The sequence below is a fragment of the Lactuca sativa genome, chromosome 9, assembly GCF_002870075.4.
Source record: "Lactuca sativa cultivar Salinas chromosome 9, Lsat_Salinas_v11, whole genome shotgun sequence".
Lineage (NCBI taxonomy): Eukaryota > Viridiplantae > Streptophyta > Magnoliopsida > Asterales > Asteraceae > Lactuca > Lactuca sativa.
The window spans coordinates 221,174,861-221,194,503 of record NC_056631.2 but is presented as its reverse complement, the minus strand read 5'-3'; the positions used below and the strand labels follow the sequence as shown (position 1 = coordinate 221,194,503).

Sequence of the window (19,643 nt, the reverse complement as noted above, 5' to 3'; positions counted from 1 at the left end):
TGGATTTCTACATATTGCTCCTCTTGATGCAGATCTATTACATGTCGACGGAAGTGAAGAGCGAAGGTGTTCGGTGGTGGCTCCGAATTGCCAGCGACAGTGGGTAGAGGGAATCACAGAGAGTGAAACTGAGGGCTAGGTTTAGAGTGAATAGTTGATTGATGGTGGCGTTTGGGTCAGTGGCGATGGAATCGCATGTTACATGTAGAACAACATCAACCCATTGGAGGGAATCATGATGGTGGTGGAGTCTGATATCTCACCGGAAAATAGGTCATACAACTTCCTCGTCACAACCCTATTGGCGCCCCTTTTAACCACTTTCGGCCCTCCATTTGCAAAACGAACACCATCGTTGGAGTCTCCATATCATCCGTTTTAAACCCACATTCTCTATTGGCATGAGAGGTTGCCATTTTCTTTTATCGGGGGTGTGCATCACCAGGTTGCGTTGACACCACCTTATCTGGTGATGGTGGGATTCTTGGAGATGAACACGAGCACACCATCAGGAAGAGATGGCGGTGGACAACTGAACTCTATACAAATGTTGCAGATACTTACTTTATTTGTGTTGTAAAGCATATGCAAACAAGAGAGAGAGAGAGAGAAAATGAAAAATAAATACACAAAGGTATTATAATAATTTCAATTTTCGGAGGGACGAAAACCACATAGAAACATAGTTAAAATGACCACAAAGTTAAAAAAAATTTGAGTTTTGACCAAAATCTAGAGAAAATACATACAATATGGATATTTTTGCAGTTTTGTCATAAACATATTAATTATTAAAAAAAAAAAAAAAAAAAAAAAAAAAAAAAAAAAACTTTGATGGAATAATTTGCTCGAATAGCATGATCTACGAAGCACAAAAGTGGTGATTATAAATAATGCCACACAAATGGCGTGTCGACCATTTAAAATCGATTAGGTCTATAAATTGTTCAAAGATAATCAATAATTGCATATAATAACTATTATGGTTCATTTAAACTAATAAAATGATATAAAAAATATTTATTTTATAATTGATTTTAAATATGTGTTTTGATGTGATATTTTAGTAGCTGTTCAAATTAGATTCTAAAAAACATATACTTCGGTATTCTTTTTGATGTTATGGTTAGAGTTGCTATGATTTTTTTTGGATGTGTGGTGAATAAAAAGGAATATAAAGGAATGGAGAAAAAAATTAATTTTGGTATCCCACATCGCCATCTGAGTGGAAGTTGTAAACTTTTCATATTTAATAAAATAAGACAAACGATTTTAGGAATAATGACTTAAAAAGTTTATATATTTTTTGATTTGTACACATTTAGTTATTGAGTTTTTTTTTCCGTCCATATTTACCCCTTCAATTTGTTAAACTGTACATATTTAGTCCTTATGACCGGCTACTCTAGGTTAGCCGGTAAAAATGACTTAATAAGGTAATATATTTATCAATTTGTACACATTTAGTCCTAAATATTTTTGTATACATTTAGTCCTTAATATTTTTTTTGTTGCAAAATAAGTCATTTTTGTTTTTGTATTCATTCAGTACTTATGAATGATTTTTTTTAGGTTTTTCTCACGAAATCTTATGTAGGATAGCCATATGGTGGTGGGATAGTTTCAGGTGGTCATGTTATATGTTGTAGGCCAAGATACCCGGTGCGGGCCGGCTATAAGCTGTAGGCACGAAGACTCAAGAAGAGCAGTTGGATTAAGGCGTCATGCCAACAAACCCTGGGTATTCCAGTCCGATGACTGATTGGACCTGTTGCATGTTGACATTCCAGTCCAATGACTGATTGAGCAAAGGTATACCAATCTGATGAGTGTGGGTCCATTATGCATGATAATACGTTTGTTGTGTTGGGTATTAACTCACTAAACTTTGTGCTTACACAGTTGTTTATTTTTTCAAGTTCTATCGTTGATCGTGGGAAGGCTAATACATTACTGTACACACTTATCAACAATATTGAGGATTACACATTTCTTATATTACTCTGATTTTCGATAAATGTATTTTGGAATAAACATTTTTTTCTTAATAATGAATTTATAATTATGGAGTTTTGTCTTATTTAAAAATGAAATTGTTTGGTTGTGAAAATGAGACATTACACATGAACATCAACAACCTCACACACTTCATCAATGATTGTCCCACTTAAGATGTCGTGATAAAAACCTAAAGAAAACATTCATAAGAACTGAATGTATACAAAAACAAAATTGAATTATTTTGAAACAAAAAAAATATTAAGGACTAAATGCGTACAAAAATATTAAGCACTAAATGTGTACAAAATGAGAAATATATTACTCTATTAAATTATTTTCCCCGACTAACCTGGAGTAACCGGTCATAAGGACTGAATGCGTACAGTTCAACAAGTTGAAGGGGTAAATGTGGACGAAAAAAACTCAGTGACCAAATATGTACAAATCAAAAAATATATTACCCTTTTAAGTCATTATCCCTTTCTAAAGATGTTTATTGGACTTGAAACTGGTGTGGTTGATAAGTAATTTCTTTTGGATAACATGGTAGTGGATGGACCAATGATGCATAATGAAGACTTGGAGGACTGGTGCTTTGATTTTTAGGCTGGATGGAATGGGAGCGAGGAAGACTCGTGGGGAGCTTCCCACCCGGCGGAACATCGCACCGTCGGTGCGGGAATGGGTGGGGGGAGCCTCTCCCGCGTTCTCTCTTCAGCTGTGATTGGGTGTGATTTTTTGTTTTTTTGAAATTCAACCGTTATTCAACGGTAAAAAAAATAAATATTTTTTTTGCTGCAACGGCTAAATGGATTTAAATCCATTTTTTTTCTAAACCTTTTTACACACCTATAAATTTTAGGTTTAATGTAAGTTTTATTTTAATTAACGAAATGTTTTTTATTTTTAATTAAATTTTATGTTTAGTATTAATTTAAAAATTATAAATCATAAAAAAAATTATTTAATAAAAAATTTAAAAAAAAAAATTGAGGGAAGAGCTTCCCACCCATTCCTTGGGTTTTAGATGAGGGAAATGAGGTATGACCCACAAAAAGTAAGGGAAGCTTCCCTCTCATACCCTCCGGTCTTAGAAGAAACGGGAACCTTCTTACCCAGATCATGACCCGTATTTCTCCCCGGAAGTATATAAACAAACAGAGAAGACAATGAGCTCGTAATCATTCTTTTCTATTCTCTCATACTTCATATCAGCTAGAGTTTCTGTCTCAAGAACTAGTCCATTGTGTTTTTTTTAACAGTAAGGAAAGATTTTTATAAGCACAAAACTAGCAAAAAGCTAGGAAAGAGTTAAAGTGGAAAAAAGTTAACCAATCATTCCAAAGTATGTTTTTTGACCTTTTAAATTTAAACAAGAAAAAGAATATATATGAAATGCTATCAAAAATACTAAATGTCATCCTTCCTCAACGCGCATGAAATAAAGACAATATTATTTCTGAACTTCCAAATCATCCAACAGGTCAGATCACCACCACTTCAAATCTTCTTTTTTTATTTTATATTAATTGCCAAGTCATTGATCCATGACATCCATTCAAATATCGAAATGGAGTTAGGAAAAGCTATATTGCACCATTTGGAAACTAAACTCCAGACGCTTCTTTACAAGAAAAGAAAAAGATGCTCAATGGTTTCCACTCCGGAGTTACAAACTGGATGGGTAACGGAACTTAATTCCATGTCTTTTTAGAATTCATCCTAACTTTAGTTTTTTTTTTAAACTAAGTTTTTATATAGAAAATATAAGATTTTTTATATGAAAATGTGTTTTTTTTCTATACATATGATTTTATAAAGAAAAAACATATTTGAAACAAAATTTTGAGAAAAAAAATTGTAAAAAAAATACTAAAGTAAGGATAAATTCATAACAAAATTCTAAAATTGGACCAAAAGCGTTAATTTTGGACCAAATTTGTAATAAAACTTAAAATCTGAGCCAAAAGTGTATATTTTGGACTAATTTTGTAATCTAGGCCAAAAATTAATTTTTGAAAGTTGGATGACCTGTTGACCGGATAAAAGGGTTAAATTGAATACAATTACCGGTTTTTAAGACTTAATTGAATAAAAAAATATATAATGACTAAATTGATTATGAGGTCAATATGTAAACACTTTATTACAATTTTCCCGTTTAATTATGTATATTATTGGTGTTTACTTAGGTTGAATAGCTTGATTTATGTGACAATTGAGGAGTTTTGAACTTGGTAATTGTATCTGTATTATAGGTGTTTACTTAGGTTGAATAGTTTAGTTCCTGTTACAATTGAAGAGTTTTGAACTTGGTAACTGTGTTTGTATTATTGGTGTTTACTTAGGTTGAATAGCTTGATTCCTGTTACAATTGAAGAGTGTTGAACTTGGTCATTGTGTCTTGATTTGTTATAATAAAGTTGGACGTCTAAAGTGTAGTTGTGAGATTCTAAAGGGCTTTAGTTGTAAAGAAGTTGTTTGAGGGTACTGAGTGAAGTTACCAGAAACCTTGAGGGTTCATCATGTACATGCTGAAGTATAGTTAGGAGATCTATCGGTCAGAATCCATGACAATTAAAAGTACAATGCTCGCATGATTGCATGATGAAGCCCTACGTCGTACACTTTTTTTTTTAAATCGTGAAACCATGTAATTAAATAGTAACCGGGTCACATTTAGCTCTTTTTGAAAAGATTTTACCACTTAAGTTTTTTGCATCATTTATATGAAAAAAATATATATGTTATAACTTGTTTACATTAATATTTGATTTGGCAATGACAAGGCAAATGAGTAACCAATGACCACTTATCTTAAATAGTTTATGTAAACGGTTGTTAGGATTAATAATTTGGAACCCGATTCTAAGTGGTTCTTGAAGGAGAATAATTTGGAATCTATCAAAGAACACATAGAAGTAAACGTTTCAAGCCGTGTATTCCTTTTCTGTGCTAATACATATAAAGCAAGTTCTCTAAGGCAAACACTTTATGCTAGTTTCAAGGTTAAAGGCAATCCCCATTTTGTTCCATCGACATCAGTCTCAAACCCAATACATATGTCAAACACAATCTCAGTCTGTTATATCCTCTCATTTCTTAGACGCTTCTCAAATTCTCTTCCTCTTATCCCTCATCTTATCATCACAATCAAGACTTCTCCGGTTCTCTCCATGACTACTTTTACCATCACCTTCCGAATTTTTCAATTCATCGGGAGAACCTTCGGGCTCCCAACGGTCACCCATCTCAATTTTCTCTGAGAGACACCCACCACCACCCTCACGTGACCTACTCCTCCCATTCCGCCGCCGCTCCACCTTGCCGGATTCTCCGTCAATCTCACAGGAGCCACCATCACGACCACGCCTTCTCGACCTCTGACAATTGGTTTTCCGTTCTTTACGTCTTTTTAACTCGGCATCATCTGATTCTTCATCGTTAGATGATTCCGAGACATTTTTCGCACGTCGTGACCTACTTTTCGTGTTTAAATGTCGTTTTTTGGTGTAAAAGTCTTCATCGCAACTACTACTACTACTACTACTACCATGAGTTCTTCTCTTGCTTTTACGATAATTACTCTCTTTGCTCCTACTATGCCTTGAGTGAGTTTGTGAACCTTCATGATGTCTCCTCAACCGATCTCCATCAGAATCGGAATTTTCGTGTTCATAATTTTTATCGCGTTCATGTTTTCTGCTCTTTCGAACGTGGTTTTCATCATGGTGTTTTCTACTTGAATTTCCATTGTGTTGATTTTTTTCAATAGACCGATGCCTTTTTTCGCGATAACTGCAAACAAAAAACAAACATCAAAACCGAAACTAATTCTGTTAGAATCCACAAACGAGATATGGTTGTGGGCCCCGGTTTTCTCAAATATTTTTTAAACACTATTTATCGAGGAAGTACTTAACAAGGAAAAAGGCAAACCTGACTCTATCTGATGTAAATATGCGATGTTGGTCCCTGGGAGTTGGTTGGTGCCAGGTGTCGTCTTCTGAATAACCAAATAAAGCAACCATCTTTGTGACCCAAAATCTTGGAGGTGGTTTATCACAATCAGCCCATTCATAGTCTCCACCAGGGTTCGTGAAACAATGTAAAAAATTACAAGCAGACCCTCGAGAACATGTCTGGTAAGTAATAATAGGAAGAAAAAATGTCAACAAAAAGTAGTGATTGGTATGCTGAACAAAAGACATCAACATATTGATTAATGGAGATACCTTAAGCCTTGATTTCATGTACTCCCCACATATAGCAACCTTCCATCTTGTTAGGCTAACAAACTCACATTTAACCTATCAAAAAATCATCAATTCCAAATCAAGAAAGCAGTTGTTAAAGGAAATAAGAACTAAAACTCTAGGGCTCCATTTGTTACATGATACACAATTGGACAAGTTTTTGTAGGTCTATTTTCAAAACTAAATGAAAGTAATTCTGACAACAAAATATGAAAAATCTGAAAAATAAAAAAATAAAAAAAAACCTGTTTGCTTGCAAAATAACGACCATGTACAGAATTGTAAGCCATCACAGCTGAATCCAACGACTTATATTGGATGTATACATTTCCTCTCAAATGAAAAGAACCATTTCTACACACCTGATCACAAATAATATTTCTCATTATCAAACACTCACAAACTAAAAATCAACAATAACACTGCCTATTATCAACAAAAAGAAAAAGAATAAATAAAATCTGAAAACTATTAATATGGCGTGTAGTGTTTTCAAAAGGAAATGAATGTATAACTTATACAACAGACCTTAAAATTTATTATTTCCCCAAACTTCAAAAACTCTGTATGTACATCCTCATAAAACTCTTCATAACTGCGCCCAACCTCTTCCTCTGTATACTGTAGAGGTCAGAAAATCAATAGAGTCAATTATTCAAAATGATTAAATGTAAAAAAAAAAAAAATGCATACAAACACACATATAGATTAATATGCATACATACATATATGTGCATGTGTACGAGATATATATGACATGTGTGTGCAGGCATATGCATATTTTAAAAAATGAATATGCATGTGTGAATATGTATATACAGGTGTGTATAATTTCTATGCACAACGGTATATCCATCTAATATATTGGTGTATATCTATAATGTATTCATGTCTGTATACACATATAGACATTCAGACATATACATGCATGTATTCGAGATGTATGTTTGTATACATATGTAAAAGACTTATATCCTATCTACATTTGTGTATCTATATGCATATGTGTGTGGACTTTAATGGCACACATGTTTTAGCCTAATCATACTGGATTCTAAAAATCATAAGTTATTTCTTTCTAAAATGCCCTCATTCTCATCAGCTAACTCAATTTTACAATAAAATTCCATATAACTGAGAAGAGTACAGTTGAAAAGCTTAGGCACAGGAACTAAGTAGAGTCAAGAATGGCAGATAGGAAATTTGACTTCATCAAACAAACTATGGCCTGCATAACTGTTCTAAAACTAAGAAACCATAATTGTCCTTTTGGCCACAAATCTTTCTAATTGATTTGCTTAGGAAACTTGTAAGTTGTTACCTGAAAGCTATTGAAAGGATACATATACTAAAAATAGATGGCAATGTTGAAGTCATTTGTTAGCTCAAGCTTGTAGAGTACAAAATTTTCAATTGCATGACAAATATGACACCTAAAGGGGTTAAGGAGCTAGAATCCAAAGGTGCAAACAACTACACAAAATGATCTTTTCTCAAACCCCTAGAGACACTAGTTGTCAGAATATCTAAAAATTTATTATATAAGCAATTACTTGTATAATAACGTTATTACAATTAAGATATTACCATGGAAAACATATTAAAGACAAGAAAGTTAGAGAGATTGTAGGATACAAATCGCTAATAACGTTTATCTCCAATCCTCAAAAAGCCAAATTCATGAACTTCCAGTGTGGATCTTGGGAAAGATTCTGATTACATAGAGTCAAGAACAACAAGAAGAGCGGATAAAATTAAACCATAGTTTTTTTTCTAGAGGATTTCTACACCACATAATCACACACAAGTTAATTTAGTTTTATTGGTCAATGGTTAAATGAAATCCAAATTAATAAAGCATTAATACTATCAAAATATTCATCAGGATACACGAATCACAGGCTGAACCCAACAACAGACCTCAAGTCCCTCATCTTGTTCCCAAGCAAGCCCAGGTCCATTGTACATGTTCTTGATAAGCAATGTGGTTGATTTATCAGGGTAATAATGAACCCTATTGCAACGCATACCAAACCTACATGCTCCAGTTTTAATATGAAATGGACAATGAGCTTTATCCTGCAATATTAACAAACAAAAACTAGTTGAGTACACTATAAAAAAAAGGTAACAAAATGAAGCAACCAAAGACTGACCTGCTCTGTTCCAAAGTTTGGAACTTGCTGGGCAACAGTGTCCAGCAACTCTGTTGGAGTCATGGGTGCATTCTTGAAAGCAGCATAAGCTTCAGATTGTGGAGGAAGTGGATTTGATGTAGGTCTATCAGGATCCTGCAAAATGAAATGAGAAATTACTTAAAGAGGTTGTGTGATTGTGTGCTGTGAGAAACACTGAAAAGGCTATTAACTTGTGTACCTCTTTTTGGATAGATTGATTGGCCTCTTTCTTTTTCACCTTGACTTTGTTCTTCTTCACTATTATTTCGTTTCCTTGCCATATGATTTCAGGAGGCCCTTCCTCTATGTATTCCCATTCATCATCATCTTCATTTGAGACTTCCTCTGTTCCTTCCTGCAAAATAATGCGGGACTTTTAACAGTTGTTCACTTCAATTGGCAAGTAAATAGCAAACCAGAATTCAATTCGAAACCTTCAAATCAATTCGTTAATTTCTAACCTAAATTGGGTAGAATCAATAGATTCAAAAAAGAAGAGAGGTTAGGTAGTGTAAGAGACGAACCTGTTTTGGCTTTGATTCACTTTCAACAGCATTCCTTCGCTCTTCTTCTTCTTCCTCTTCCTTCTTCTTTTGTAACTCTTCGAGAAAAATCCGCTCTCTCTCCTCAAACTCCTTTCTTTCCTTCTCTAATCTCTCTTTCTCCCTCTCTTCTTCCAGTTCAATCTTTCGTTTCACTTCGGGATCATTGAGCCGAGCTTCCTCCTCGGTGCGAGCTTTCTCCGCTAGCTCCTTCCTTATTTGCTTCCTCTTGTCTTTCTTCAACGCCTTCCGCTTCTCCTTACGGCTAACAGCTTTCGGGGATGGATTCCTCTCCTCCATGTTATCCGGCGTTCCTACTTCTTGATCGTCTGTTTGGCCGGTGGTGACCGGTTCCGTCATCTTCCGAGTGTTTTTGGTTATCAATAGGGTTAACTTTCTCTTTTACCCTCGCCGGAGAGAAGGGGATAATACGACGTTTATTATTCAGATTTAAAGCTTTTTTTTTCTTTTTTGATTCAGATTTAAAGCTTTTTTTTTTTTACGATCGGATTTGAATTTGTGGTCCTCCAACTTTTTTTTTTTTTTTTTTTTGGAGTAAATTACATGGATGGTCATTATGGTTTGGAGTAATTTGCGTGCTTAGTCCCTAACTTATTTTTTTTAATTCAGAAAGTCCCCACTATTTGTTTTTGTTACGTGCGTGGTCTCTATTGTTTGTTTTTGTTACACATTTGGTCTAAAAAGATTATTAATTAAATATGGAAAGATGATGGGATAGGTAAGGTAAGGTGAGGGGTGGGGTTGGGGGTGTGTTTATTTAAATAAATTAAAAATCAAGGGCAAAATAGCTTTTATAGGTAAGACATGGACCAAGCGCATAACAAAAACAAACATGTACAGTAGGGACCTTCCGAGTTAAAAAATAATTTAGGGACCAAACGTACAAATTATCCTAAACCATAGGGACCATTCGTGTAATTTACTCTTTTTTTTTCTCGGACAATCCTGTATATTTGTTATGATTTTGGTCCTTATTTGACTTAAAACGTACAAAATACCCTTAATGATTTCTTTTCAAGAAAATTACAAAAATAATCATTTTACCTAATCTCTTTGTAGAAAATGATGGGTTTCGAACAATACATCATTCCTATGGTGTACATGCAAACCCTAATAGCTTTTGGATCTAGTTTATCTAATGAACATGCAATTGAATATCCAAAGCTATAAACCCTAGATCTAGCATACAATTAATCATATTAACATAAAATAGGGTTTAGATCTGACCTTAGATTGTTATATAGCAATAACAATCAATCCTTAGCTTCAGAAAGCTTATTACCTCAAGTGTTGCACCTCTAATGGAGTCACAAACACCACTAAGCAACAATAATGAAGAGGAAAGAGAGGGGAGGCACCAAAAACGGCTGGAAACCCTAATCCAAGTGTTAGCCACGTTTTTTGGTGCCTAAGGGCTCCTTATATACTTAGGCAATTAGGGTTATCTAACAAGGAAACCCTAATTTGACTGCTTAAGCCCTAAGCAACCCATAGACTCCTTCTTTAGAAGCCTTGGACGACTTCTAATGGGTTTCCCTCATAGAATTCGTCCACTCCACCTTCTATGGAGTCCATAAGCCCATCTATGTAATTATCTTATAATTACACAATAAGTCTCTTAAGTTTAATTAATCTCTTTTAGCCACAAAATTAATTATTAATTAATTCTTGACTAATATTAATTAAACATTATGATTTCCCCTTTAATATATTATTCTTATAATATATCAATAAATCATAATTAAACCTTTCTCTCCTTAATTCATCCTACATATTGTTATGGTGAAGGCAACCCAAAAGGACCATGCTCATAATCGGGTCAAGTACATACCAAAATAGTTATGAACTTAGACATTAATCCAACAGAAAATAGCCAAAGAAAACCCAATATTACAAAAATAGCCACTAAAATCGTAGATGGATTAGGATCATCTCTGATTTTGTCTTCTCATTTGTGAACGTGCAAATTGTTAAAGCAGTGTGTATAAATGAGTTGTATATTCACAGATGTATATATCCATCTGTGATTTTATCTTTTTTAGAGTATAAGTACCTTAAATTTTTTTGGAACACTAATTTTTCTGGATTTATGTTGAGGAAAAGTATATCGGATGGAGCTATGTGATAGAAATGTGATAATAATATGATTTGTGTTAAAAAAAATTTGATTTCTAATGCATCTTGAACTTGTACATTTGCATTTGTGAGGTTGGACATTCGGTTTCCATACATTATATTTGTAGCCTACCGATTTTTGATGCAAATATTATATATATATAAATATGTTAGACAATTGTGATATAAATATGATTTGTGTTATAAAACTAATTTATGTTCAGGTTGTACCTTTATATTGTACTTTAACAATTTTTTTCACTTGGAAAAGTCCGTTCGAGAGACTTTTCCCAACAAAAATCAAGAAAAATGAGTGCTAAAAAAAATTAAGGTATTTATACCCTGAAAAAGCTAAAATCGTAGATGGTCTTTCATGTGCACAGATGGACATATCCATCTGTAAACGTACAACTCCCTATTGCATGATATTTACATGGGTCGTAACTACGCCCAGCGTAGTGACCGAGTACGCGGGTGTACTCAGTCTGCTTTGACTTCCCTTGACTTTTTGGCTTTCTGACTTTAACCTTTGACCAGGGGTTTGACCAAGTTTAACTTAGGGGCATTTTGGGTATTTTTGAGTGGTAGATTGAGTTTAGGTCACTGTTTATTGTATAGGTGACCAGTAGAGTCAACAGTTGGAGTTGTGATCTATTCAACTACATTTTTGGACTGTGAAGTGAGTTTTTCTCACTGTACTTATGGGTCGAAGGCACCAATGTCGGCCTACTAGATTATGTATCCTGATATAATGGATTAATGTTATGCTGAGTATGTGTTAGATTGGTAGATTTGTATAATTACATGTGTTTATTGTTTATGCGTTAGACTAGTAGATCTGTATGATTATATGTACTTGTTGGTTATTGGTTGCTATTATATATGTCGACATGTTATGGTTTATTGGGTTGAGTTAGTCTTTCTTTGTGCAAAAGGCCAAGATACACGAGGCGGTCAGGATAGACTGAAGGTTCGACAAGGGGTCCAGTCAGGCTGAAGCCCGTAGAGCGGTTCAGATAGGTTGTAGGCCTTGCGACTCGGTCCATTCAGGCTAAATGGTCGTATATACGTGATGTTATTTGTAAGGTTATGTGTGGTACTTTGGGGAAACTCACTAAACTTTTGCTTACATTTTAATTGTTGTGGTTTCAGGTACTTCAAAGGATAGGGGCAAGACAAAGGTTTGATCGTACACATCCTTCGGATTTTATGAGATTTGATTTTCGGAAACTCTGATATATGATTTTGACATTTGAGAATTATATTTTGTAAACATTTATGGTTGTGGGTTGGTTTTGAAATTGAAAATTTTTACCTTGATTTTTGAAATGTTACATTATAAGTGTTCAAGGCTTCACCTTTTTGATAAGAGATTGGTAGACCTTAAGTTTTGTCCCACTTTCTTCTAGATCTTGTTAGTTGGGATGATGAGATTCATAAAGGTTGCAACTTTATGATTCTTTGGATCATTCGGAGTAATTCATGGTTTGGATCTGAAGTTTGGTTGGTTGTTTGAACCATGTATAAGATTTTGGTCATAATCCGCATTTTTGACCTAATATAAGTCTAAAACATGCATTAGACATGCATGTCTAAAAAGCACCAACCTTTCACTGGAGTGAATGGGTTAATGACTTAATGGATTAAGTGCTTCTTGGATGAGCCCATGCCATGTTTTTGCCTTTTTGACCTAAGATTTGAGATCTAGACCTCTTAGAGAGTCTTGAGGGATAAAGTTGGAAACTTTATCCACCTACACTCTAATAATGACCAAATTTGAGATTCGAAACCTTTGGAATCGGAGGATTCAGCTTAACCTATTAAGATGTTTTGAACCCAATACCCACGACGTGGCCCTAGGTTGACACGACATGGCGACTTGGTGAAATCGTGTCTGTTTTTTCGTTTGAGGGCCACGACGTGGCCAAGGATGGCCACGACGCGGAGAGTCGACTTTAACCGATGACATTGACCATTGACTTTTGATCAAACCCTTAGTTTTGGAAGGAAAGTTAAGGGTGTACCTTGTATGGATGTACAGGTAGTGTATAGCATCTGTACTCTCGACAGTAGGAGTGGTAGCAGTTGAGCATTGTCTAATAGGTGAGTTTCTTCATTGTACTCGTGGGTCGAAGGCACCACTACCGACCCACTGGATTATGTTTGTAGGATAGTAGTTCTATTTGTGACATGTGCCGACATGTTTGTAGGTGTCTTTTGTCTTTGCGAGTCTTGCTTTTATGACTATATGCTTAGTTGTATGGGGGTGAAATAGACTCGTACCGATTGAAAGATACCGAGGGAGTCGAAAGGGACTCGGAGAGTCGGAAGGGACTCACGGATGAAATAGACTCGTTACAGTTTTAGGCCGATATGTATATATGGTATGCGATATTTTGGGGAACTCACTAAGTTTTGTGCTCACGGTTTCACGTTTATGGTTTCAGGTACTTCCGGTACGAGATGGAAGGGCTCGGTGTGACTGCATAGCATCCCCCACTGTTTTCCACATTGATTATTTACGAATTTTACTTTGATGTTAAATGATATCATCACTTTGGTTTGTTTTGAAACAACTCATTTGTATGGTTTAAGTGCTTTTAAAATGAAAATTTTTCTTTGAATTTTTGGGACGTTACAGTTTCTAATAGGTGTTTTTTGATTGTTTGGATTGTTGAAAAACATCTTGAAAGTTTTTGAAAAAAAAATATGGTGAGAGATAAAAGAAATTTGAGTGGTTTGGTAAAAAAAAAATGATACGTTATATATAGGAAAAGATATTTAAAAAAAATAAAAATAAAAAATTGAATTTCAAAAATTTTAACCGTTCAAATGGTCAAATCATTGATCACCGATCAGAAAACACGGCAATTTACTACCGAGGTGCAGCTAAACTGCACCCAAAACAGTATAAGAACGGTGTTTCCTGCCATAGTGGCAAAGGACGGCCAAATCAACCGAAGGACGCGGCCGAATCGAGCCTTACCACTCCCAAGTCCCACTTTCTGAATCCATAGAAATTTTCTATGCTATGTGATATCCATGTCAAAATTTATTTGTTTTAGATAAAAATCAAATAAACATGATATAAAAGTAATGCTATAGAGTAAATTACTGAAATCGTCCATGTGGTTTGGTCAAAATTACACGTTTGGCCCCTAACTTTTTTTTTGCACTCGGATTGTCCATGTGGTTTGATTTTGTTGCTTTTTTCATCCATGTGGTTTGATTTTGTTGCATTTTTCGTCCCTTACATACATAAAGTTAAGGACCAAGCATGCAACTTTTACCAAACCATATGGACGAAAAACACAACAAAAGCAAACCACAGGGACGATTTCAGTAATTTACTCAAGGCTATATTCTAAAGAGTTTAGTGGTATAATATAATATAAAATAAAATTAATAACATCTTTAAACAAAATCGATTTTACTATTCGCATGAAAAATCAATATTTTATTGTACACCAAATAACGAACACCTCTAGTTGTAAGAAAACCAGTCGGTGTGGAAAATCGGGGATGACGGCGGCGTTGAACGCTGTAATGAACGGCGGATTAACAGGTGGTGGTGCAGTCGCTGCCCAAAAGACGGTGCTGATAACAGGCGTCAGCAGAGGTCTAGGCAAAGCCCTAGCCGTAGAAATCGCGAAGAGAGGCCATTCCGTCATTGGCTGCTCTCGTTCTCAAGAGAAACTCGATTCTCTCCAATCGGAGCTCTGTTCTGGACCTTCTTCTTCTTCCTCCTCCTCTGAAAAACACCTATTCTTGAACGCTGATGTGGTTCGTCTTCTCTGTTACATACAACTCATACGAATTTGCATTTTCACTGTGCTCATGGACACTGATTAGTGTCTAAGGTCCAGAAGTTCCTCTTTTTACGCTCCAAATTAAACCTAGAAATTCTTCATGAGGAATTAGGACAGATGCTGTGAAATCAATGTTCATTTCCAGAGTTCAGTAAGGATGCATGTAACGCTGAGGGGAAATCTAGGGTTTACACTGGGTTTTCACTTTGGGATAAATAAATCTCACAAATTGGACTCAAATTTAGAGAAGTAACCGGAAAAAAACGATATCAACTATGCTTAAATTTCTGTAAGTTCAAATCACTTGGTCGGATGTTGATGATTATCTTTCACTGTTTCTTTTCAGTGCTCAAATAGCGGAGTTCAAGAGCTTGCACGAGTTGTGATGGAGAAGAAAGGTGTACCTGATATAATTGGTAATGAAATATTGAAATCGTCAACCGCCATTGTTCCAATTGAATTCTGATTACCATCTTTAGCTAACAGAAGCTTATTTGCAGTAAATAATGCAGGCACCATTAACAAAAACAACAGACTATGGGAGGTTCCAGAAGAGGAATTCAATGCTGTGATAGATACTAATCTGAAAGGAATAGCAAATATGTTACGCCACTTCATTCCTCTTATGATTGAGAAAAAACAAGGGATTCTTGTTAATATGTCGTCTGGGTGGGGAAGATCTGCTGCAGCACAGGTAAAATGTTGTATACATAAAGTCTGTTTCTTTTCTAGACTGAATAAACCATATGAATCAGACTAAATGACCATTTTATCCTTGAATTCCAAAAGCAAGATTCACAATATTCATCAATAAATTTTAACATGAGAGGAGTTTGTAGGAAAAGAGTTAGTGTCTCAATACATCAATTCGGTGTTTTTTTTTTTTTTTTTTTTTTTTTTTTTAATATAATGACAAGGGCATTTATGTCTTTTTGCAACAGGTGGCCCCTTATTGTGCTTCAAAATGGGCGGTTGAAGGGTTGACCAAGTCAGTGGCAAAAGAGCTGCCAGCTGGCATGGCAATTGTTGCACTTAATCCAGGGGTAATAAACACTGAGATGCTTCAATCTTGCTTTGGTAGTTCATCTGGCATGTATCAGGCACCTGATTCATGGTAAGTTTTTATTTATTTATTTATTTTTTTGGAAAATTACAGTATGTTGCTATATCTTGCATTGGTGTGAAAAAAAAATGTTTTTTTAATTATGTGATTGATTGTATTTGTGTTGTAATTTGTTGATGACAGGGCTCCAAAGGCAGCTGATATGATATTAAATCTTACAGTGGCTGACAATGGTGCTTCTCTTTCAGTATAAATATATGTCAACTTTATAAATTAATATAGATAAGCATAGCTGTTTTACTTTTATTAAGGACCAGATTATTAATTTTTTTAACTTTGGTTTAAGATCCTTCTAATTTAGCTCTTCTCTATATCCAGTTTTTGTTTTTTCTCTTCAATTTTCTTTATGTTTTTTAAATGAGATCATCTCCCATGGCAGTTTTTTTTAAAGCTTTTTACTATTTGAAAAAGCTTACCACTGGAGAAATGTTCCCTGACCTTTTATTTGTCTTTTAGGCTCTGTCACATTTGATATTTACATTTACTAGCCCTTTATTATATACACCAACTATATTTAGATATTAGATTTATTTTAGGCTTTGTATTTAGTTAATTAATTGATTTAATAAACAAAATAGAAATTATGCAGTTACATAATCTTTTATCGATTTTTCATTATAATGTTGAATAATGTTTTTTCTTTCAATTTTAATAATAAATGTCATGTAAGGTTTTTTTTTCTCCGAAAATACTACATATGTTGGTAATATTATAAGTTGTATGAGTGGATTTAATAGAACATTTAAGATAGATAAAAAGATAAATTGATTAACTTTTGAGAAAAGCTTTTTAAAAGGTTTACCATTGAAAAGGTTGTTTGATAAAAGGTTTTTGCCAAATAAAAATATAAAAATTAATAATATGACAAAAGTAAAAAAAGCTTTTGTTTAATCGCTGAGACGGCATTATATTTCTAAGATGTAAATGGGTTTATATGCTTTCATAAACAAAAATATCATTTTGTCCATCGTTTTGTATTTTCTAAAAACTTCGTGTATTATTTTACTAATAATCATAATGATACTATAGATATATTAAGACTGAAAATGTGGGGCGAAAGAGTCTTTTTGCATACGCTTACCACCTTACCAGATCTCAAATATGGAACAGAATACAAAAACTTAATAAAGGTCCACCATTGGATATAAGGTTTATATATTTAGTCACTCAAGTATTTTTTGTGCTCAACTGATCTTTAACGTTAGGAAATACTCAAGTATCCAGTTTACGGGTGACATGCTGATGTGGTTTGACATACGTGGGTTCATTTTTTGTACTGTAGCACAACAAAGTTTGGCGAATTACACATTTAGTCACTCAAGTAACCGGCAGTTGCAAGACATATAATTGTGTAATTGATAGGTAAAATTCAACTTTAATGGTCTATTAAACACAAAAAATACTTTAGTGACTAAATATGTAAATTCGTCAAACTTTGTTGTGTTACAGTACCAAAAACCTTCAACATATGCTTGAGTTTAAAAGTATTATTAGAAAAAGAACAATTTTAATTTAGATGAAGATTACAACTTACAAGGGTGGAGGGATCTACCATTCGACACACATGTCATTTAGATGTTATATTAGCTTTTATGTCTTTTTTTACTTCCATCTTTTGTGGTACCATATGTCGGGGAGTGGTGTTCTCAAAGGTACCGGCGATACCTCATCCAACTTTCGCATCTTCCCCCACAAATCTCTCCACTCTTAAAAGAGTGTCATGCCAGTTTGGACCGGCTCGAAGGCGTTATAGCCGATACATGATTCCCCCGGTGTGCGGCACTGAAAAACCGTTGGAGGAGCGGCTTCCACACAAGGGGAATGAGAGATTATAAAATTACATGTGAAATGGTTAACCGTCGAATTAATACGTGAGAATGCCCCTCCTCTGTCCAAACGGACCAAAACATGTCTCCAACACGTACACAACCTCTTCGGATGCACAATTTTCATCTGAATTCAACGCAGAGAATTAATCGTTGTTGAAACACCACAACTAAGCCAACGAAAATGGAAGAAAACGACATCCACAGACTCCCAAAATAACAGAATTGGTCATTGAAATCGTTGGCCTCGCCTATACAAACAATGAAGAGGCGGAGGACAAAAAACCATACTGAGCTGATAAATTGCATATTATAGAATCTACCGAGCAAAAGAAAATGGCACTATCGCGGTACGATTTGACGTCGTTCAAAGAAAAACAAGAGCAAAAGAAAGCTAATAAGGAAAAACAAGAGGAAAATACGTGGTTTTTTCTTTAACAACATGACCATTTGACTGAAGTGGTCGGGAGTGCAATGCTCGCTCGCAAACGTCAACTTGGAATGATTTATAGTCGGCAGTTGTAGAATTTCATTTTTAAGATTTTACTTATCATTTTAGGAAATGTTTTTACTTATCATGGGTTGAGATGATGGAAGTGAGACTATGAAAGGAAAGAAAAAAAGAAACACAACGCCTAAGAGCTTCTAGAACCAAATTTTATTTTTCTACTCTTATCTTTGGAGTGAAATAGAATATAGAGTAGTTCATCTCCAATCACACTCTAAATTTTACATTACACTCTAAAGATAAAAAATTAAAGGGTTGTTTGTTAGCATCTGTATTATTCATATCTGGATGATGCTGTATTATTCATATCTGGATGATGCAGAGGCTTGGATGATATAGAGGCTCTTTATGAATCTGTATCTGAATGATTAATTGATGTTTGGTTAAACATTTAAATGTCTGTCTCTGAATGATGAAAATGATCATTTTAACCCTCCGAACTATTTGTTACTATTTAGTTGGACATCTGAATGACTATGTTGAATAATACTGAATTTGTAAGTAATTATAACTAAAATACAAAACGTTATATAAAATCAAAATTAAACATAGAACAAAATCCAAATTAAAATTCATACAACACCCAAATTAAACATCATACAACATCCAAATTAAGCGTAATCCTAAACATACAACTTTAAAGTAATTGATTCGTAATCTGGTTACACAAATTAGTCATATATTCAGTGTCTTAGTTACCCCTCTGAATGTCGTGTACGTTTTGGTCATCACTTTCTCCACCTTCTACTTCAGCAATAAACATAGTGTCTTCTTCAAAGTCCATAAATAATTAATCACAAATATTACACTTCCTTATAAATATATGGACTGTAAAACAAGCAAGCACTATGTCTCTCTGTATTGGAAAAGGATAAGGAGTCATTTGCTTTAGGATTGAGAATCTGGCCTTCAAAACTCCATAAGCACGCTCAGTAACATTTCTGAGTTGTGTGTGAGCATGGTTGAACTTGTCCTCCTTAGTTAATGCACGATGACTTTGGAAATCGGCTAACAATACCTCGTATTGCGGTAGGGAGTCATAACTCCACGAGTGTTGGTGGATGTGGCATCACAAATGTAATATTCATCTGTAACGTGTATTTTTCAATTGCCATATAAAAAATAGATAAAGTATTTAATAAAGTTAAAAAAAAAAAAGATTACAAACTTGGTGGAGGAATTGGAAAACCGGAAGTTGGATTAAATACTTCTTTTAGAACTCGTGAATTATGTGTTATGTCCTCCCAACCGGCTCATACAAACGT

The 19,643-nt window shown here is 34.5% G+C and overlaps 2 protein-coding genes across 3 annotated transcripts; one reads left to right on the top strand and one right to left on the bottom strand.

Annotated features, from left to right (window-relative positions):
• Window positions 1-4,919: 4,919 nt before the first annotated feature.
• LOC111883962 (zinc finger CCCH domain-containing protein 5) lies at window positions 4,920-9,437 on the bottom strand. Its single transcript, XM_023880288.3, has 9 exons — window positions 8,959-9,437; window positions 8,634-8,789; window positions 8,414-8,548; window positions 8,178-8,336; window positions 6,786-6,878; window positions 6,503-6,619; window positions 6,237-6,311; window positions 5,941-6,143; window positions 4,920-5,799 (listed from the first exon to the last, which is right to left on the bottom strand). Exons 1-9 carry the CDS (start codon window positions 9,334-9,336, stop codon window positions 5,115-5,117), a joined length of 2,001 nt encoding a protein of 666 aa, XP_023736056.1. The 5' UTR covers window positions 9,337-9,437; the 3' UTR covers window positions 4,920-5,114.
• A 5,127-nt stretch (window positions 9,438-14,564) lies between these two features.
• Window positions 14,565-16,355, top strand: LOC111883970 (NADPH-dependent pterin aldehyde reductase). 2 transcript variants are annotated; one of them, XM_023880297.3, is made up of 5 exons: window positions 14,565-14,895; window positions 15,268-15,337; window positions 15,434-15,615; window positions 15,863-16,035; window positions 16,168-16,355. In XM_023880297.3, the coding sequence occupies exons 1-5, from the start codon at window positions 14,635-14,637 to the stop codon at window positions 16,235-16,237; spliced, it is 756 nt and encodes a 251-aa protein (XP_023736065.2). In that variant the 5' UTR covers window positions 14,565-14,634; the 3' UTR covers window positions 16,238-16,355. The 2 variants fall into 2 exon arrangements, with proteins under 2 accessions (XP_023736065.2, XP_023736064.2); XM_023880296.3 differs by having other exon boundaries at window positions 14,567-14,895; window positions 15,422-15,615.
• Window positions 16,356-19,643: the final 3,288 nt, after the last annotated feature.